The sequence below is a fragment of the Pleurodeles waltl genome, chromosome 1_1 (genome assembly GCF_031143425.1).
Source record: "Pleurodeles waltl isolate 20211129_DDA chromosome 1_1, aPleWal1.hap1.20221129, whole genome shotgun sequence".
In the NCBI taxonomy this organism is placed as follows: Eukaryota; Metazoa; Chordata; class Amphibia; order Caudata; family Salamandridae; genus Pleurodeles; species Pleurodeles waltl.
Genome location: NC_090436.1, coordinates 839,931,186 through 839,953,769, shown reverse-complemented (window position 1 = coordinate 839,953,769; position 22,584 = coordinate 839,931,186). Strand labels below are relative to the sequence as shown.

Below are 22,584 nucleotides of genomic sequence, written 5' to 3'. Positions count from 1 at the left end.
TCAAGAGCAGGCTCAAAATGAACTATTTTATTCTTCCATGGAACTATCTGTGGCTCTTATTAACTGTACTTACCTTCCTTCTTTGAATTGCGTTTGTCATCATCTTTTTCTTATTAATACATGGTCATTACCTTCCTGATCCTTCTACAGTTGAATTGGTGGATGAGATCCTAAAACCACAATTTTCCTCCAATGAGCTCTGCAGAGACTGTCCCTAGTGAATATTTCAGCTATACCAATTCCTGATGGGATTGTTTGGGATAAAGTATATTTTGATACATATGTCCAGATGGAGGTTATTCAAATTGCATATGTACTTAAACTTTCAATGAATGATGTAATCACACATCGAATTGTTTCTGATGCTTGGGATGTAAAACAGTTGATTCTATGTTATCTAAATTAGAATATTTTACTGTATTTGAAAGTGAAAATGTTTATCAATTGAAAGAAAATTATGGAGATATGTTCTGTTATAATTATTATGGACATCATTACACTCATAGAGCAAGTTCCCCAAAGACTATTTTTAATTATACTCAATGGGAACATTGTCAAATTCCGCCAATGGGGAATTTGAAAATATACTCTGAAAAGTTTGCATATTTTTCTGGGCACAATGTTAAAAATGCTGGGTCGTATTATTTTAATTTGCCCATAATGGAAATGCGCCATGCCTTATTAACTGATACAAAATTGATTTAATCTTTATTTAGAGCATGCCTGATACCTGTTCAAACGATATTCTTAAATGAAACTGTACAACAGATACATTGTTTAGGCTTGGCAAGCACTAAGGATTTGAATGTGCCCAGTATCCGTGCCCCTGCTAAACTTTAGAAATGGCAAAAATGTATTAATTCAACTGAAGATCAACTTGATGGGTGAGTCCAAAATGGAACACTTAACACATCACTTTCATGTCCTGGCGGGTGGTTATTGTGTCCAGTGGGCACATATGGTTGTCATGCTCATTTTGAAAAGTCTGCAGAGGTTTTTAGAATGAATAGACCAGACCCTCGCTGTGTGTCAACAAAACATTCGGTTATAGTAATAACATGCAGTGCAGGGAAATTATGCCAGCAATGGTTAAAAAGTTTCTTACTAAATGCTGGTAAAGAACACCTCAGTCTCCTGTCTCATAACACAGACTTGCAGGATTTCCTGTTAGGCCCCAGAAGACAATGTAAAAAATGCTTCTAATATGCAGTTTATAATGACATTTTGAATCTTTCTCAACAAGAAGCTGCTGTCTGGTTAAAGCAAATAGATCAGGAAAATTTACAGAAGGCATTAGCCGTTGCAGATAACAGGATTAACACCTTGTCAGACCACATATAAACTTTAAACAACATAATTTAATCTGCAATACACATTCTACAAAGTGACACATCATTTTTACATCATGGAGAGAGCCAGCTAAGTATCAATATGGAGCTGGATTGGACACTACAGACACTGAAATCTGATCACATTACCTGGCAACAGGTCAGCACAAGGGATATATTTTATCTGACATGACAGCATCAAATAATGACTAAGGAGGAAGCAACTTACATTATGTTAAGCATTGAGAAATTAGAAAAATTGCCTTTTACTGTGGCTGAAACAACATCTACTGAATTGGTAATACACAGGTTTATTAATCTGCCTGTTCCAACTTTGCAATTCACATCCTGCTTAAAACACATTCCAGTAGGAAGACACGAAAGGCTAGGGTATAGTTACCTTCATTAGGTGTGAGAGCTTCCCTTTTCAAACAAATGTCTAAATGACATGAAAGAGGTCTTTCTTAGCAGCAGTGAATGCAAGACTTCTGTGAGCCATTCAATGGTTTGTAGGCAGCTGTCCTTGCACAGGATGTATAATTCTTTGGCAGCAAATTTAGCTTGCCATCTGAAGGGAGTTCTAGCCCACTTGATTAGACCTGCGTTCCATGTGCTCACTAATAGAAGCTATGTGCTTCTTAATAGTGAAAACTATTGTGGAATGCAAGCCGGAATAGCTTACGCTGTTTCAGTCTCCCAAATTGTCACCTGTTGCAGGAATGTTCTTTGTCCCCCTACACAACAGACAAAAGTAGCAGATATTTGGCCTCACCTTGCTACATCAAATGTGAATTTTGATAAGTTAAGCAGTCTAAAGGCTTTATTGTTTCAAAAACACATGGCGCTGACATCCGCACGCGAGAACTATGCGCTCCAAGTGGTGAGGTCTTCTGCAGAAATACAGTCCCTTTTAAATACAATTTTCCGAGACACTTTGGTGAACTCGTGGGACGAATTTTGGATGTGTCTAGTACTACTGGGAATGTACATTTCTTTAAGACTGTTGGTTCTTGTTTCGTTAACACCTTCTCTATATTTTTCTTGATACCTTCAGCCATACACTCAATATTTTAGAGTATTTTTAGGGATTTCCAGTTACTTTGGCTATAATAGGTAGCATCTTGTTGTTGCTGTTTTTTATTTGCAATGGCTGTCCATTTGCAACAAGGAGGACTGAAAGTGCTTCCACCGGCGCAACTGTGTCATGAACGCATGATACAGTATTTCGAAACACCACTCCTGGAATAACTGGAGGGCAACTTGTCTCCGTCATTCAGACCAGTTTTAGATTTTATGCAGCCCAGGTTTCAATGCCTCTGGTGCTTTTTTGAATGTGCACTGAAAGTTTGTCTTTCTACGTGGCGCTTACTTTCATTGGATGCTGACCTGTTGATGTTCTTGCTGACGGCAGATTACCAGACATGCGTGTTGAGGGTGCATTTGCTACAGGAAGCCATCTATGAGCTGCCCTTCGTGGATCAAGTAACTCTTGACTCAACATCGGGCAAAACATGGAATGCTGCTGCCTCAGCTGGAGCTCAGGCTTAGGCTTTAGAACATGAGTGCTCTTTGGTTTTCTTTGGCACCAATTTGGTCACGTTACCACCTGCCGAAGTGGAACATTTCCTTGCTTCAGGTGTCTCAGCTATAGTTGGAGATTTTAAAAAGGACAATGAAGACAGTTTCATTGGTGCCACTGCTAAACTTCTAAATTGACCTCTTCTCACATCTCCTTTATATTCACGTGCTCAAGTGTGTTTTAACTTGTCATAATTGACATTTATGTATATATGTTTTAAAGCATTGCATTTGAGTTACTTTTAGTTAGGAATTAGGCTGCTTTACCACTTCTGAAACCACAAGGGGAGGGTGTTTTGTAGAGCTATTTTAGCAATGCCTTTGGGCGTGTTATTTTAGCAACTAGTCCTGCTGTTTGTGCCCTTTAGCCTAGTAACATTTTATTCTATTTCATTATATTCTTTTAGAATCAGCCACCTTTGTAGTGGTGTTTTATTTTCTTTATCTTGTTTTCCTTTCACCTAGTAAAGCATATATTTCTTATTATGACATTCTTTCACTCTGTGCTTTCCTCAATGCTGCAGCAAGATAGAGTTGTCGGCACAAGTGGCAGAACCCTCTTGTCTCTAACATTCACAGAAACACACACATTTTAAGTAGGGACACTTTTTCAGACCATCAGTTGTTTTATTATAAAAACATTTTCCTGTCTCATGCACGCTAGAGAGAGGTTCCAGTCAGATGACCACAATTGCATGCTGTCTGACTGTTACAGCTGCTCGCTGAGACCACCAGTTCCCTGGGCTACATGGGGATGGTGTTTCTATATATAACAGCCTTCTTCAGTATTGTCATTCTCAGGTATGGGGGATGATGATTTACCAGAGGGGAATCCAGAAGGGCGGATTAGGGCTTATCCTGCTGTGCTCTAACATAGCTTAGGTAGGAATTGCAGATATTGTGCATAGTGACAATATGGTGGGACTTTTCCTGTGTTTTACTTTGCGCGTCACCATTTTGCTTCTAGTATGTTTCATCATTCTAATTATTGCATTTCATGCTATCTTATCTAAGACGTAGCTGATTTAATAAATCTTATTGAACCATTTTAGGCCTCTGTTTGTCTTTGCATGACTAATGTAAGTGGGAGAAAAAGGTGATATCTAATCTATCACAATTCCCCTAGAAGGGCACAATGCCATGCACCCTGTTGGCATAAATTGTCCCTGCTCTTGGGCAGAGATGAGGTGCTGCTAGCTGGTCAGAAATGGATTAGACCAACAGTTGTCACATGGTGTGAGTTTGGACTCAGTTCCCCACAATTCAGGTGATGCTGCCACCCAAATCCAGCAGCCTCACTGGTACAATGAGAGCCAACACAACATAATACATTTGCTGCAAATATTTGAAATGTATAATGCAGGCTGCAATTGGATGTGAGCATACCTGTCAGTGCACAACAAACTCCCCAATCTGCCAGGCTCAAAGGTGTATCAAATATGGCATTTCACTTGTCTAAGGTTGTGTTCTGGGCTACCGTCCTGTCACTCTGTGATGCGTTATACAATTTAGTAATCAGGTTCCTATGAGTAGTGCTAGTGAGCAAGGTCTGGCGTGCCCCGAGGGCAGGAGGTTCAGGAGGAAACTGGGGGTAAAGCACCTGAACAGCATCCCAGAGGCAGTATTTCATGAAGGTGAACTACGTGGTTTGGTGTTGCGTTTGCAGCACATCAGCCCAGGCACTGGAGCTCCTTCCAGGATACACACCCCCTATTGTCTTCAACCCCGCCTCCCCAAGTATATCAAATGCTCCAGACTCATGTGTGACCAATATGGCCAGATGATACAACAGTGAGGGCACAGGTGCATATAAAGGGATCTTGGTGGCATGCATGCCCAGTGCCTGGTAGTGGAAATGGTGGATTTGATCTCCTCCCTTGGTGTGTCTAGGTGAATGTGTGCCAAAATAGAGTTGATGGCTATGGGTTATGCATCATTGCTTTCTATCTCCAGATCAGGTCTGTAGGGGGATAGTACAGTAATGGGCAAACTGCACCTCTGCGCCCAGAAAGTACAGGTACAGGTTTGTGGCACCAAAGCCCCCTTGGTCGTAGAGAAGTATGAGCATGACCCAACTAATTCTAGGCTGATTCCCCACCCAAGCTACAGGTATCATGTGGGATCTGAGTATTTTGAATAAGGCCTGTGTCAGATTAATTGGTATATTAATAAATAAGTAGAAAAATGTGGGCAGCACTATCATTTTCATGACTGACACTACATCTGTCAGCAGCAAGGGTAGCTGAGACCAAGGTGTCACTTGGGCCTCAAGTTTCAAAATTGCCCTACCATAATGTTAGCAAATAACGAATTCTGGATTTCCATGTACCCAAATTCCTAAGTACTTGATAGGATCTGTGCTCCACTCCAGTCCAATGAATATAACACAGTATCTGGGGCCAGAGGAAAGACAGTCGATTTTGACCTGATAATGTTTAATCCTGAATAACGTTCATATCAAATTTACTTTGTTGTGGAGAGCTCTGTGGGTGTAAAACGCTGTGTTGTATCCACAGAGCTCTCAACAACAAAGGTCCCCGCTCTTACAAACCCTTGCTTCTTTCCGCACTCCTGCTAGGCACCTTAGGTCCTCCGCGGCAGCCCTTGCCGCAATCCCTTTAACAAAAAAGGCCAAATGGGATAGAAGATCAATGGCCTTCCTTGGTGCTAAGTTGTGGAACTCACTGCCGATGAGCGTATGACAAACTAGCCACAAACTTTCCTTTCGTCGCCTACTTAAGACTTAGCTATTTTGGTCCTCGTCTGTAGCCTGTGTTTTGAAGTCTTTCGTTTCAGCACTGGGAGGCCTTTGGGTAGCCATGCGCTATATAAGACCTTATAACATAACATAATATAAGATAATATAACATAACATACTCTCAAATCACCGATGTTGGGTGTGTGGCCTGGTTGCGGACATACACCACCATGTCATCCACGAATAGCGATATGGCTAGCAGTCGCAGGCAGAATCGTAATGCAGGGTGCCAGAACCAGTGCAAATAATATGGGTGACAAAGGGCACCCCTGCCATGTGCCCTCACATATATGTAATATTTCAAATGTGTTATCATTCATCCTCATTGATGCCAATGGACTAGTGTGCAATAGTCATAACGATCACAGAAAGGTCTGGGGGATCCCATGCAATGTAGGACTGTGAACATGTAAGTCCACTCACTGAACTCAAAGGACTTAGCAGCATCCAATAAGACCACCAATGCCTCCATGGAGACATCTAGTTCGTGTAGTAGTGCAAAAATAGTGTACAGATCTTTTGCTGTGGAACAGGTAGGCATAAAGCCTGACTTGTATGGTAGGACCAGATTGGTGAGCAGCATTTGGAGCCTGGTGGCTAATAACTTAGCCAGGATTTTTGCATGTGTATTAATTATGGAAAGTGGTTTATAAGACTCGCTATGCTTAGACTGCTTGTCAGGTTTTAGCAATAATAAAAATGAGGGCTTCCCTTTGTAATGGGGACAGTATCTGTTTAACATTCACCTCCTCATACACTACATGAAGGTGCAGAGCCAGTATCTCGACAAACTCCTCATAAAATTTGTCATAGGACCATTTATGCCTGGGGACTTGCCCTTTGGAAGCAAGTGTATAGCTTTCTTGATCTCATCCACTGAAATGGGCTAGTCTCAGGCTTCATACAGATGAGTGTAGAAGTACACAAATGCAGACAGATTGGCAGGCATGTCATAACAGGTCACATCGTCAAAGACGTTATGCTACAATATGTGCATGTGCCCAGGGCTCTTTTAACTTGGTAGCCAAACTGAGAAATGAGCTACCTCCCACTCCATATGCCCTTGTGATGCTGCGGTGTGCCTGGTGGCACATTTCCTGCTCACCATGTCAATGTAATGTGTGATCTGTTCTCTTATGGTGGCAAGCTGGATGGGACTGGGAGTGGATTCATAATCATGCTCTAGGTTCTGCAAGTTGTGTTCTGTAGTCTGCAACTGGGAATGTATATCCCTCAAAACAACTTCCTGCGTTCCTATACAAATACCTCGGATGGTAACTTGCCTCCCACAGGGTGTCCGCCCCTGTCACAGATCCCACATTTTTCTCAAAATGCTCAGGGATTGCCACGTGTAATCCCTCCCAGAACACTGGATCTAACAGGACTCTGGCATGAAACTTCCATTGGAAATGTGCGAGGGTGCTTGTAGGGATTGAAACCACCAGCTGCACTGGCACATGGTCAGACAGCATTTTGTTCATAAGTTGTATTTCCACTGCCTAAATGCTCACTTTTCTGGTCCCTAGCTAGTAGTCCAACCTCAACCACAAGGTATGCACTAAAGAAGTAAAGGTACCCTCGCATCGCGTAGGTTTCTGCAGTTGCCATATGTTGACCAGGCCATAATCTTTCATCCCTGGCAGAGAGCTTGGGCAGGGTATTTGCCATGCCAGTCCACGGTGGCATACCTGTCTAGTGCTGGGTCTAAATATGTCTTTGGATCTCCTCCCCATATGTTGGCAGAAGGCTCAATAGTATGCAGTTAGAGCTAGAGCTGGGTGTAGAATTCAGGGTCATCAATATTAGGCACGTAAGAGTTCACAATGGTCACCAAGGTACCACACAGTCTGTCCTTCACTATCACATAATGGCCCTGATCAGCGGCCTCAATGGGTGGCAGAAAAATTGCACTTCATTTTCAACCAATACAAGTGCCCCCCTGGAATATGAAGAGGAGAATGAGGCCACTCTCACTCCCACCCAGTGAGCACCAATAGCACTCACTGTGTGGCATGTAGGATGTGTAAGAAATAGAGTTTAGGGATTTGTTACAAACATAAGCTCAAAGTCAGGTGGACTATTCGCAGAACCAAATTATAAAGATAGATAATCACCAAGGGTTGCCCAAGGCAATAAAATGAAGTCAGGCGAACTAAAATTAACAAAACTAAGCATTGAAGAAGCATAATATTAAAAGAAATATCTGAGATACAGAAAGCAAACTTTGTTTGGGGTTAGCAATCATCAGTCAATTCAAACTCAGCAGAGTCATATTTTAAACTGGGCAGTGGAAAATCCTACAACTAACCAAATCAGGGAATACATGTGTGGGGTGAAACTAATGCGGGCAAAATACAGAAAGGATAAAAAGGGCAAAAGTAATGTGGGAAAAAATGATCTCTGACTGTAAACTAATAACAAAGGTGGGTAGAAGATAGGTAAAAAGAAAAAACGTCAGCATATCAGAAGCTTGTTCAAGAGTCTTCTGAAGGGGATTAGTTAAAGATTTCTAAATCTCAAAGGGCGGCTCAAGGGGAATAAGCAGAGAGGAAGATATCTCTCCAAGGAGCTAGGCATTCATGGAATCTTCATCAGCAAAGCATCAGGGGTCAGCAGGGCATCTGCAAGCAACAGGGAACTCTGACCAAAGTCCAACTGGGCACTGCCATATCAAAAGTCATAAAGCAGTCGGATTCGCCAAAGATATCAGTCCATGTCACTTTGAAGGGGCATCATCCAATAATAATCGATTGCACAACTCCAAGCTGAAACATACTCTTCCTTTCACAACCTTTCCATGAGAACATCTTACATCTGTGAGACTCCACACAAGTTTGAAACAATTGTGTGCAATGTCAGTCCATGTTCAACAATGTGCTACCTTCAAGGGAACTACACTACATTCTCTCTGGGTCTAATCAGTAGGGTCTATTTCTAACTTCTAGTCTTCTAATGGGAAAACAGTCTGAAAGAAAAACTCATGTTATGAAATTAAATCAGCATTTCCTGCACAGTCATGAAATACAATCTTCAACAGGCCTCACTCACGCTAACACAAGAGAATATTAGCAATGCATCTAATGTGTTTTAATAAAACACATGCAATATGCAGACTTATGAATTCAACATTAATAATACTCCATTAATTCAAATGATACATTTCATTCTCAACAAAAAAACGTTGTTACATGTGGCAGGGAAGTACATTTTTCTCACTTTTGCACACATTTTTAATTCATTTATCATTAGAAATGTAATATTGTTTTTATATGCAGTTAGTCCAGACTCTAAATTACATTAAGACATCAGTTTTACCCATCTAACATGTAATTTAATTCAAATACCACATAAGTCGAACTCTGCAATACAAACACATGCACATTTAAATTTTGTGTCAGTGCAGCTTCTACTTTGAACTATTAATACTTTGATTAACATAAAATCTAAGGATCACATTTTGATGACTTTTGTGACACGAGGTTTAGACTACATCAGGTATCTTGAAATTTGGTGGGCATTCTTCTGCCACTGAAACTGAGGCAGTGGATTCTGCTGACCTGAGGGGCCTAAAGGCCACCTGCCGCAATAAAAATGATGCACTCACTCATTTATTTGGCAACATGTTCAAAAGATTTATGGATTAAATGAGAATAATTATTTTAATGCCGTTGGCTTGGTTTTAGACACTACTCCATCCCTTCATTAGTTTTGCCTGCAGTTGAACAAAAGCAATGACCAGACCCTACAACACCCAAATTAAACTGTGTCAAAATTTTGATTCAGAATTGCTTTTCTTATTTTTGACATTGGACTATGGTCACAAATACAAGCACATGTTTAAACCAACCAATAAAACGTTAAAAAAACAGACATTACTACACCTAGTTATTTGGAGGAGGCTGAGGGACCTAGAAGAATAATGTGGCTGAACTACTTCCTCAAATCGTCCCAGTAACTTACCAATAGTCTAGAATTTGCAATATTTGCTTTGTAGAATTTCATAAATGTGTTCCTACAAACAACTGTAATTACATGGTATCTTTCTGTCTCATATCACTGTTTGTCACACTATTAGTCCCTGTCAATTGATTTAAATTCATAATGTAATCATAACTTGTATATCATATTGATTTTATATATTATTGCTAAATGCAGTGCTACTCAAGTGCATCAATCTACGAATCTTCAAAAGCCAAGTGGATCTTGCTACAAAGTGAGTTAGTGACCTCAGTAATTTAAGTTAAATAAAATGGCTCAAATGAAGTTGTGTGTGTTCACATTATAACCTAAAGCAAAATCTATCCAATAGTCAACAAAAATCACATTTTTGTTTATCATATGATGTTGTTTACAATTTTGTCTCCAATGTCAAAAGTCAGGTAGAAAGCCCTGAGACTGAGGTGATGGCATTTAATTTCAATCAATACAGTCAATGGCAATTGCCAATATGGTAAATACTTAATGCAGATGTATGACTATTGTCCACTCATAGGTACAAATACCCTTTTTTCGAAACTTGTCCCCTACAATGCCCCTTACACATGTTACTGAATACAGGGAATGACATCTCTTCAGGCTTGTCTGTCTATTTCAAAGCTGCACCTTTATTTATGATGGCCATCTGTTAATAGTGTTGGTGCCAATCCCCGACTGTGTAGCTATTACATGGCTCAGTAGACCACATATCACTCTCTGACAACACTGGTGGTTAAAGACATGCAAACCAGTATGTCATATTTGTCCTTAGATGATTTCTCTATTTTGCAATGAAGTACTTGTGTTCAAGAAGAGGTATTAAAGTATCAGATAATTATACATGTCTGAAAGAATTCCTCCAATTGGCTGGCATAGGGTGGCCCAGCCTTGCTCTATAAAGCCTGGCTCCATACCTGATTTCCATGATAGCTCATAGGGCACATTTACAAACAATTATTCTAAATGAGAATCGACTATATAGATAGGGTTTGCCTTGAAAATCAGGGAGGACCGTCACAGACGACCAACAGACACCTTCTCACTTCTACAAACAGAAGCAAGATCGTTTGGAGCACCCGATCTGATGAGCAGGTTGGTAGCAGAAAAATCTGTTCTAGAGAAGAATGGAAGAGGATTAATAAGAGGATCAGTGGTGAAGGTGTTCAGAAGGAGATGTAGAAATAGTTAAGGAAACTGTTGGGTTAATTAGCATCTGAATGTCATTTTAGAGATTTGTAGAAACACCAAAGTGTAAAGCTCACAATGTTGTTTATATTTTATACAATGTCAAAGTGCCTGTCAGACACCTGCCTGTGAACAGGGCCTGCTTATTGTAGGAGGCTGGTCTGGTTTGTAGTGGGTACCTTGGGTACTTACACTTTATACCAGGTCCAGGTATCCCTTATTAGTGAAATGTAGTAGTGTTCTAGTAGCTTAGGCTGATAGAGGTAGCTATGGCCGAGCAGCTTAGGCTGAACTAGGAGACATGCAAAGCTCCTGCAATACCACTTATAGTTACACTGTACTTATACACCAGTAAAGACAATACTCAGTGTTACCAAACATAAAGGTAGTTTATTTAGGTGACACAAGGCCAAAAATATCTTAGAGGCAATACTCCTTCTGGAGGTAAGTATTATACACAATATATACACTAGACACCAAAATAAGGTAAGTAATTAGACATAGTATAGTGCAAACAATAGGAAATGCTATAGAATGCAATGGGAGAAAATAGGTCGAGGGGCAACACAAACCATATACTAAGAAAGTGGAATGCGAATCATAAATTCCCCCCTAGACAAGTGTAGTGTTTAGAGAATCGCTGGGAGAGTAAGAAAACCACAAAGGTGATTAAAATACCACACCCCAGAGCCCACGAAAGTAGGAGTAAAGTACTGCGAGTTTCCCTAGGACACACTACAAGTCGTGATTAGAGTTATTGCAAGAACCAAGCAAGACTGCAAACAACAACTGGTGGATTCCTGAACCTGAAGACCTGCAAAGAGAGGAGACCAAGTGCAGAAGTCAGAAGAAGTTCCAGGAAGGACAGGAGCCCCTGCCAACCTAGAAGAGGGTACAAAAGAAGAGTCCCCGGTTGGATGAAGACAGCAGAAATGCACCAAAGGAAGATGGCTGCAGGTTCCTGCATGATGCAATGGATGTCCCACGAAGAGATGTTGGGTGCAGGAGAGTTTCAGCGCTGGATTAGTCCAACAAGCCTTGGTTCAAGCAAAGTCGCATTTTGCATCAAAGTGGCGCTGCCTGCACCCAGGAGGGACCTGAGGAGGCTCAACTCAGACTGAGGAGGCAGAGGGGGCTTCCAACACTGGAGGGAACCCACAGATGACCTGGCAGCACCCACGGAGGTCCCAGGACACAGGGACAAAGAAGGTGCAAATTGCGGTTGGTGCAGCACTACAAAAGAAGGTCCCACGCCGCCGAAGGTCAACTCAGCGAGTTAAGCATCAGAGGATCGAGTTCTGGGGACCTGGGCCAGGCTGTGCACAAAGGATTTTTGCAAATAGTGCGCAGAGGCCTCAAGAGGTGAAGATGAAACGTGCACAGGGGTACTTTCGCAAACGGGGAAAGCAAGCTCTTACCTCCTCCAAATTTGGACAGCAGGACCTTAGGGCAGTCTGTGTCGAAGGGGCCCACTACCTGTGTTCCAAGGAGCACGCTCGTCACCAGGGGAGGAGTCCAAGAGAACTGGTTATCGACTTAGAAGTGCCTGCAAGAGATAGGGAAGTGACTCTGTCACTCCACAGGAGATTTCTTTGGTCCTTCTGGTGCAGGGCATAGACAAGGAGTCCCCACACTGTGGAAACTGTTGCAGTTGCTGGCTGGAGCTGAAGTTGCAGAGGAAACATAGCCCTTCTGGATACTTTGTTGCTGTTACAGCGGTTCCTGGAGCAGTCTGCGGTCGATCTGAGGTCAGAGGATGAAGTAGTAGTTGCAGAGGATTCCTGCTGGAAACTTGCAAGTAGAATCTGAAGAGAAACCCAAAGGAGAGACCCTAAATAGCCCTGAGAAGGGGATTGGCTACCTTATCAGGTATGGACCTATCAGGGGGTCTCTGACATCACCTGCTGGCACTGGCCACTCAGAGGCCTCCAGAGTGTCCCCACACCTTGTAAAACAAGATGGCTGAAGTCTGGGACACACTAGAGTAGCTCTGGGCACAACCCCTAGGGTGGTGATGGTCACTCCCCTTTCTTTTGTCCAGTTTCATTCCAGAGCAGGGACTGGGGGTCCCTGAACCAGTGTAGACTGGCTTATGCAAGGAGGGCACCATCTGTGCCCTTCAAAGCATTTCCAGAGGCTGGGGGAGGCTACCCTTCCCCAGCCTGTAACACCTATTTCCAAAGGGAGAGGTCGTAACACCCTGCTCCCAAACAAAATGCTTTGTTCTGCTTTCCTGGGACTGAGCTGCTCAGACCCAAGGAGGGCCGAACCCTGTCTGTGAGGTGGCAGCAGCTGTAGCTGCATTGCAAGCCTCAGAGAGCTGGTTTTGCAGTACTGGGGGTCCATGGTGGAGCCCCCAGGATGCATGGGATTGGCTCCCTATACCAAATTTGGAATGGGGGGACAAATCCATGATCTTAGAACCTTACATGGCCATATTCGGGGTTACCATTGTGAAACTACAGATAGGTATTGACCTATATGTAGTGCACCTGTGTAATGGCGCCCTCGCACTCACAAAGTTCGGGGTATTGGCCCTAGACTGTGTGGGGGCATCTTTGCTAGTGCAATGGTGCCCTCACACTTAGTAACTTTGCACCTAGCCTTCAGTAAATGAAGGTTAGGCATATAGGTGACTTATAAGTGACCTAAGTGCAGTGAAAATGGCTGTGAAATAATGTGTGCACTATTTCACACAGGCTGCAGTGGCAGTCCTGCGAAAGGGTTTGTCTGAGCTCCTTATGGGTGGCGAAAGAAATGCTGCAGCCCATAAGGATCTCCTGGATCCCCAATGCCCTGGGTACCTAGGTACCATACACTAGGGACTTATAAGGGGGTTCCAGTACGCTAATTGAAATTGGCAAATAAAGTCACTAGCCTATAGTGCCAAATTTAAAAGCAGAGAGAGCCTCAGTGACACAGTTAAGCACTATTCACAACACACACATTAGGCCACAAACTATGAGCACTGGGGTCCTGACAAGCAGGATCCCAGTGATACAGGCAAAAACATACTGACATACAGGTAACAATTGAGGTAACATGCAAAGAAAGATGGTACTTTCCTACACTTACAATTTACCATTCGCTCTCCTTGTGATAATTAACACACTGTGAAAAAAAACTTTATTTTTTAAACATACTTTATTGTTTTGTTTTAGCTCTGTCCTTCGCATTATTTGAAGAAACTTTTCCACTGACTACGAGGTCTTGGATGTTAAAGAAGAAAAGAAATGCAGTATCACCAGCAGCTCAATCTCTAAGCAAACATGGTCAGTCAAAACGTTGCACTTCTTTGAAAACTATAACTTTTGCAGTTTTTCTCAAACAACTTCAAATAGTTTGCAATCATTTCCATGTAATTGGAAAAGAGGAAAACCCGGTCAGCTCCTCTTCTAATTGTTATACATAGATGTCATTTTAGTTCCAATTTACAAACAGCCATCTCAGTTTGATGGGATTCACTTTGAACCATGATGGATTTTCTCTGGGTGGGGGCGCATGGATGGTAAGATGTGCCAAAGGCGTTCCTTGCTGTACCTCCCTAGATGGACAGGATAAAGGAGGAACTTATTTTGGTGCTGGCATGCAAGTTACAGTGGACTGGTCTAACTCAGGAAGTGCTTCAGCTGAGAGGATCACTATGAATGAGTAAGGGAAATTTTGAGCAGCAGGTGGAGCAGGTAATGCAGAGTACAGCAGATCAAGAATCACCTCAGGTAGCATCACTCACACAATCTGTATCCTACCATTGGGCAAGAACTAGCATTGTACGTCCTACAAAAAACGAATTGAAGTTGATTTGGAAAGAGTGCAGTATGGTGGGGTGCACATGAGGGCGAGGAGAACATTGCCAATTTTAGCTCCTCAGCAGTATGGGAAGTTATTACAAAAGTGTTTTTAGATATCCTATGTAAGGATTATCCATTGTACAGATTTTCTAATAGCAACCATGTTGAACTAACCACAGCTGGCCTAGGTGTGACAGAAGCAGTATGCTATTCCCAATTTGCGTCAAATATAAGACATATCGAGACTCCAAATCTTAGAAACCCTGAACTTCAAAAATCACATGAGGTCTTATTTTCTCCCTCTGACCTTTCAGGGGAGGAAGGTCTTTCTTGTGCTACAGATGTAGAGATTGAAGCAGACATAATGGAGAAAGGGTCTTCCATGGGAAAATTTAAGAAGATGAAGAGGAGTAAAAAAGCTCAAATCTTTGGGTGATAAGATGGATACATCCTCTACAAGATGCCTACCAGGAGAACGGAATAGAGGGAAGTAACAGTGAGTTGTAGTGGCACCACGGTGGGGCTCACCTTACCCCTGTCAATGAACTTGTGAATTTCACTATCATGGAAAAATCTATTTGAAACAAAACAGTTACCCACAATGATAATCTGAGTGAAATGTATCGCCTTGGAGCCTTCTTTCTATTTGATATGTACTTAACTACAATCTGGAAGAATTCATTTGAAAAATGTCACAACTTAAAATACATTTTGTCTTAAGATAATTGTCTCAGTCCTATGGAATAATGGACTACCATTCTAGCAACGTACATCAATTTGGGGAATACTGTGCAAAAAACACAGACACAACAACAAAATCAGCAGATTAAGGACGTGGGGCCTGATTTAGATATTGGTGGACGGGTTACTCCCTTCACAACAGTGATGAATATCCTGCCCCCAATATCTAAATCCCATAGGATATAATGGCCTTTAGATATTGGTGGACGGGATATCGGTTGCCGTTGTGACAGAGTAACTCGCCTGCCAAGATCTAAATCAGGCCCTTAGTCTTCAAGATGGAAGACCTAGAGAATAGGATGTGGTGCAATGATAATTTTGTGAATTCAGTGTAAGTCTTTTTCAGCAGGCCTTTCCCCAATTTACAGAATGGGATTTTAATTATCAAGTACAATGCGCTCATCACTTTCCATTTTAGAAATCTGGTACAAATAAGGGCAATTAATAATAAGGGTTTTTTGCTACCAGTAGCAATTTTTCTTGTTTCCCACAGCTATTTTATGATGCTGCATGTTCTCACAAGCCAGTACATCCGGTGGAATTAGATTTTTCATCCGAACCAACTTTTGGCAACTTCATCAGTTAATCCCTTCAATTCAATAAGATGGAGCATCAGTGTTCTTATTGGAGCCTGCCAACCTAAACATTCTTTACAAACAGTAAATAGCCTATGTTTCAGATTTGAGAAAGGTCAAATAATTACTGGAGGAGTGGTCCTGGACAAAAAGCAAACTTTTTGAATGCTATCTTTTTTTTCTTGTGGGGGAGTAATGGGATTTTTTGCACTTTATAAAATATGGTCTTTTTTGCTCTTTTGTTTTTTTTCGTTTCCATAAATCAGCTTGGTTACTTCCCTCCCGGTTGCAACTTTTGATGCAACTGTGCCGCTTCCACATTTTCTGTAGGCTAAAGTAGTGTGCATATATGTTGTCAATCTATTCAGGATTACAGGATGGGGAAAGTGGTTTTCTAGGTGGAGCGTTGGGAAAGCAGGGTTGTGTTTAGGGTGGGGGAAGGACACTGGCTCTTGAGAGGGAAGTTTGTTTGAATACCATCTCAACTAGGAGGGAAATAAAAAAAAAGGAAAATGTTTTTATTTTCATAGCAGCAATCTATTATCAACTGATAATCTAAGTTAATGTCTACTGTTGTTAATCATAGATCAAGTAGCAAAGGAATTTATGTTCTCATATGGAATATAAATGGCAAGTGATCCCCAGCCAAGATGAAATACATTTGGGAGAAACTAAAACAGTACGACTGCAAACTGTCTGTCTCCAGGAGGCTCATCTCCTAATAAACAAAAGAGATAAGTTAAAAGGTCTGGGTTAGAAGGTACATCTTGTAACCTGATCAGAGGGACTGAGTCAGAGGGATTGCGCTATTATTGAAGGATTGGGACTATAAGGATACTATAGTAAAAGGTGATCCTTATGGGAGATGGCTAATTTCAAGGATTTGAAAAGGCATTGGCACTATCAGCGTATATTCTGTGTATGCTACCAATACACACAAACTAGTCGTTTTTTCATCATTGCTTGCTGAATTCAACCAGTGGCCGAGCCTTTGGTGACTTATGGAATTTCAGTCGACCTCTGAAACAGTTGTTTGTTTTTATTGGGACATACTCCACATCTCAGGTGCAACAGCCCACAGAAGTATTATTGCAGATCCTACTGTCTCAAACCCCAATGGGCCTGCAAACTCTACTAGATAAATTCAGTGAGTATTGCAGCTTGAAGGGGTTAGAAATAAATGCAAACAAGACTAAATACTTAACTGTTAACCCTCACAAAGCACTCAAGAGAAACATTTGGATTAGAGGGCAGGCACTGGAACGAGTTAAAAATTTCAACTACCTAGGGATACTGCTTGATGCCAAATTGTCATGGGCGCCGCACATCAACAAAGCTGCTATCTCCTTAACTCATATCTCCATGGCAATTAGTAAAAATTACAAATGTTCAAGGTCGAGTACTGTGTCACCAGTATTCGAGATCCATAGGTGCAAAGCACAGGCCGCTGCTCTGTATGGCGCAGAACTCTGGGGATTCACAAAACTAACTCCATTGGCCACTCAGGAAAATAATTTCATGAGGGGGGTATTGGACCTCCCTCCATCGACTCCACTGATTCCCTTAGCCCATGACACTAATATGAAACAAATAGGCAAATTGGCAGCCCTGAGGCCCCTGCTCTACTGGTGTAGACTTTGGACAACCCCTGAACTGATCCAATACAGGCAAGCCTTAATTGAGATCATGGGCTTGGACAAGACTATTTCCCTCCCGTGGCTTTATTATATCAGGCAAAGCTTTTACAATTTAGGGCTGAAAATCTACTGGGATGAACCGCATATACTCACATCCCAATCAAAGATCCGACTAAAGCAAGTATTTTGGGACTTCATCTTTAATAGCCCTTTTCATAGCAAGGATTCAGGTAGACTAACCTTAAGTTTTCTGGATTTTAAACCACTACCGAGCGCTGAGGAATGGATTGATACTATTCAACCTAGACGAGCAAAAGCTTTATTTATGAAGTATCGATATGGGATTCTCCAGGTCAAGGCTTTTACCTTTAAATGGGGTCTCCTGAATGGGAGTAATCATGAGGCGACCTGCGAGCTATGTAATATGGAGACACCAGAAACGACGGATCATGTCCTTTTAAATTGCATTGCCTACGATAAACTAAGGAAGAAATGGATCCGACCCATCTGCAGGAACGTTGGAATCAGGAACTACAATGAAGCTGCCAGATTTTTGAGATCCAGCTCGATACCATATGTTGTTTTTGGTCTAAGCCGGTTCTTAATAGCAATTTCATTCATCAAGACAAGGGGGGCCTGAGGTTGTAGGCGCTCCAATTCAGGCAAAACTCCCAAAGTCAACCTATGGGCCTGAAATCGATAACTGGGAGTCACCCTCTGCAATTCAATGGCCTTGGGACCTATAATCGGACAAGGATATATCTAGCTCAGGGGACACTGTCTATGCCCGGGAGGACCATAGCTACTGGGAGGTTGATTAAGTTACCTAGAATGGTCATTGTCACCTATGAAACTTGTCCTGATATTTATTTATTTTTATCCCAAAAAATCTCCTCCTAGTTAGGCAAACAAGTGCCTGATGGCACGGGAGGCAAATTTTATGGGTTTTACAAATGAAATACTGTAATCGATTTTTACTTACTGTTTTTAAGATCAATATCAGATAACTTGTTTCTAGTAGATAAGTGAATATTTGCTGCTGCTAGAACAATGTGCCTTTTTGCATTACTCGATCGTATATGACCTCTAAGCAATATAGGCACGTAAGAAAGAAAGGAATCGTTGGGCCTTAGGGATTGTTAATCACTTCTTAAAAATTTGTCAAATAACCCCTCACGTGATGATGGTATCTATATTGCTAAGATTGTAGAGGCAACTTGAACCTACTGGAGGCAAATAATCATTCAAAAGCATATATCCTACTTTCATAATGGTTACTTTTTGAGCTAGTCCATAGTTAATGATACTACTAGCAAGATAGCAATTTTAACTGTTTTTTGTATTAAGGCTTATACTTTAGGGGTATTTTATAAAATGTTATAATATTTATATGGCGATCTGCATGATGATGTGTACTGTATATTTTATAGTGTTTTATTGATTGTTGATTTTTAATAACATTTATACCCATAACTTGCCTATTTGTATTGTATGGCCCTGAGGGAGCTTTGGTCTCGATCAGTTTTTAGTGTTTCTTTGTCTTTTTTCTTTTAAAAAGTGTCTTTGTTCCTTTTAGAAATGTAAGAATTTTGTCAGTATGCTTTTATGGTATTGTTTTACCGAAATAAAGCTGTAAAGTAAAGTATTATTGCAGATCCTAAATACTTACGCATTGACAGGTGCTTGGCGATGTTGTCTACCAATCAATTTGGGTTATACATTCTGGGCCTGATTACAACTTTGGAGGAGGTGTTAATCCGTCCCAAATGTGACGGATATACCACCAGCCGTATTACGAGTTCCATAGGATATACCGTCACTTTTGAGACGGATTAACACCTTCTCCAAAGTTGTAATCAGGCCCTCTATTCTTTTCCAAGCAGAACCTTTTAAAGAATTGATATGTTTTTTGTAAATCTTAGTTTAGTACCCTTATTTTCAGTTAAATTAAATCCAAATATTTTTCTCGGATCAAAATGCTATTTCGCCTTTTATATTCAAACACTGCAATAATTCTTTGGAGTGTGGACATCAGTGAACATCGGACTGTAAATTATTAGTTAAAACTAGTAGATAAGTACAAAAATCACTTGACAAAGACCATTAGGAAATTTAGAGAGGTTACTGAAGGAGTCACTTCCATTGTGGCTGTTTGGGATACATTAACCCCATAACTGCTGAGGGTTTTCCACTTCCAGTTTTGAACCTTTTTTGCTATTTTGAATACCTTGTGCTCATGCCTCCATATCTTTTTACGATATAAGGTACCCTCATCAAATTTGTGTTATTTTCTCCAACATCCTGTGGATTCTAAAGGTCTCCAGGGTTTGTGAATTCCCCTTGAGGGGACCCAGAAAATAGCTAAACTATAGCTAAATGTAAACCTTCCTTGGGAAATATGAGAAAAAATGCTTCACAAAAAACTGTCTGGTTTCCAAAAATAGCATCAACAAAAGGTTTGTTGTGCTAAAATCACCATCTTCCCAGCTTTTATGAGCATGAAGAGCTGTGTGGAATTTTACCACTTTCTTGTACTTTTGTAAGAGTTAGTTAATTTTTCTGATATTTTGTGCTTTCAGCCTTCCTCCAGTGTTGGTGACAACAGCTATGAAACCCACTGGTGAAGCTGAAAAGCTATACCTTTCTAAAGTATAGGCAAAATTCTGAATTGCATAAGGAAAATGTTTTGTAGCTCCATCGGGGTTTTCAGTTATTTGTGGACTGTTATGCTGGTAAGGAAATATAAAGATTGTAGGATCTCCAAGAACTCAGGGTACCCAGAGTCAACAACTTAGCTGCACCTTACAGTGTTTTGTAATTGTGTACCGTCTGTACAGCAATTTATATGGTAAAATATAACTAGTGCAAAAATGTATTTCTGAAATGTACACCAGTTTAGAAGCAGTTGGTATTTGTATATCTCTGAATTTGTGGGTATGCATACTAGCATGTAATTCAGAGGGAATTTTTCTAAATGTCATCTTTCTTACACACTGGCTTACATTTGGAGAGCGCAAAAGCAGAAAAGTCAAATTGGTAATAACAAATGTGTGACTATTTTGTGTTCTTACATGTCTCCAGAAACAAATGGTGCCTCATTTGTGTGGGTAGATTTAGTGCCCGCACTAGGAAAGGTAAAAAATCATGACATGGACATATCATATTTTTCTACTGCAACCTGACCCTTTTGTTCCCTTGTGCGTAGCTGTGGATTTTGGGCCTTTGATCAGCTGCCACCTCGGGAAAAACACACATTTTCCTCACATTTCTGTGAGGAAAGCTTGTGGCATTTGGGGGGAGCCACACATTTTCTACCACCCTTTGTTTTCCCAATAAAAGTAGTACCTCTCTTGTGTGGGGAGTCCTACTGTCTGCGACAAGAAAGGGTCCGAAACACAACATGGACACATCTCATTTTCCTGCTGAAAAATGTTGCTTTTTTACCATTTTGGTAGTTCTGGGTTTTGGGCTGTAGGTTAGCTGGAATGTAGAGAAATATAGAAAATCTGCACATTTTTTACAACTACACATCCTGGCGCACTCCAAGATTGGCTGGCTTGCGTTGCCCTTCTCAGGTTTTGTTATCCAGAAACACTTGCAAACTTCAAACTTTAGCTAAAACACACAATTTCCCAACATTTCTGTGAGGAAAATGTCAGAAATCTGTGGTGAGTCACAAATATCCTGCTACTCAGTGTTTCCCAATAGAAATCATAGCTCACTTGTGTGGGCAGGCTAAGCTATCCTAACAGTAAAGGCCCAAAATGCAACATGGACACATCACATTTTTCCATTGAACAATTACCTTTTTTTCTTCAATGTCGGTAGCTGTGGATGATGGGCCCTAGCTCAGCTGGCACCTACGGAAACCCACCAAACGTGTACTTTTTTGAAAAACTAAACACCCCAGGATTCCAAGATGGAGTGACTTGTGTGGCTATCCCCAGGTTTTCTTACCCAAAAGCCTCTGCAAACCTCATACTTTGGCTAAAAGCACACATTTTCCTCACATTCTGGGAGAAAAACTCCTGGAATCTGCAGGCAGTCACAGATTTCCCCAAGCTGCCTGATAAAAATGGTACCTCATTTCTGTGAGTGGGCCTATTGCCTGCTACAGGAAAGGGACCAAAACACAATGTGGAGACAACAGCATTTCCTTTCACAAACATGCTAGCCCACAGATGCTGCACCAAGACAGGCCCCTGGGCAGAAGTGTGATCGTGCCCAAGAGTGAAGACAATGGCCTGGATGGGAAGGAGGTCACGCCTCCATCCCTCCCTCCCAGGAAGTCTAGTGTAGTGGCATATTAGGGTGGTGAGCTTCAAAGTACACACCGCCTCTGATATACAAGCAGGCTGCCCCCCAGTGAAGGATAAAGCCATCCCTCTGTCCCCAGGCACATTTGCACCTGGGCAGGTGGGGAAATTAATCAGGCGGTGTACACCCCCAGAAGGTTAGCCACACCTCAAGGGTGGGCTGCCTGGTCTGTACAGCCAGGGAAGATTTCTGCCATCTTGAAAAGTGTCAAAATTCATGGTTCAGAGTAGTGAAGGTGCCACAACCTACAATATGTTGTCACCTCAGGGGTGAATTAACTGCCAGGGCTAGTAGTCCATTGGCTACTTCCACCCACACCCCTAAAGCCCCTTAAACCAGGATTTAAGGGGCTCCTCTGGCACCAGATCATCAAATCTCTAACAACTTGCGAAAATAGGACAAGTGACCCACATTGATGACGATAGGAAATGGCACTAACAAAAGGAGTGATACCTTGAACCTGTGGCAACCCTCCTGGAACTACTCAACTGTGGCTCATCCTGGACCGAAGTCTGCTTCTTCCAGCAAGAGTAAACACTTTGGGGGTCATTATGACCCTGGCGGTTGACGGAGAAGTGGCGGTTTTACCGCCAACAGGCTGGCGGTAAACAAATTTGAATTATGACCATGGCGGTTACCGCCATGGTCATCCGCCACTTCTCCGATCAGACCGCCATGGCGGAGACGACCCCTGGGCTG

The 22,584-nt window shown here is 41.7% G+C and overlaps 1 protein-coding gene across 1 annotated transcript in view; it reads left to right on the top strand.

Annotated features, from left to right (window-relative positions):
• The window catches only part of LOC138302051 (myosin-6-like), a 530,412-nt gene that overhangs the window by 35,235 nt on the left and 472,593 nt on the right, over window positions 1–22,584 (top strand). Inside the window, exon 2 of the mRNA XM_069242473.1 lies at window positions 13,986–14,096. Within this exon, the coding sequence (XP_069098574.1) occupies window positions 14,039–14,096 (58 nt within the window). The 5' untranslated portion in view covers window positions 13,986–14,038. The remainder of the gene's footprint in view (window positions 1–13,985; window positions 14,097–22,584) is intronic.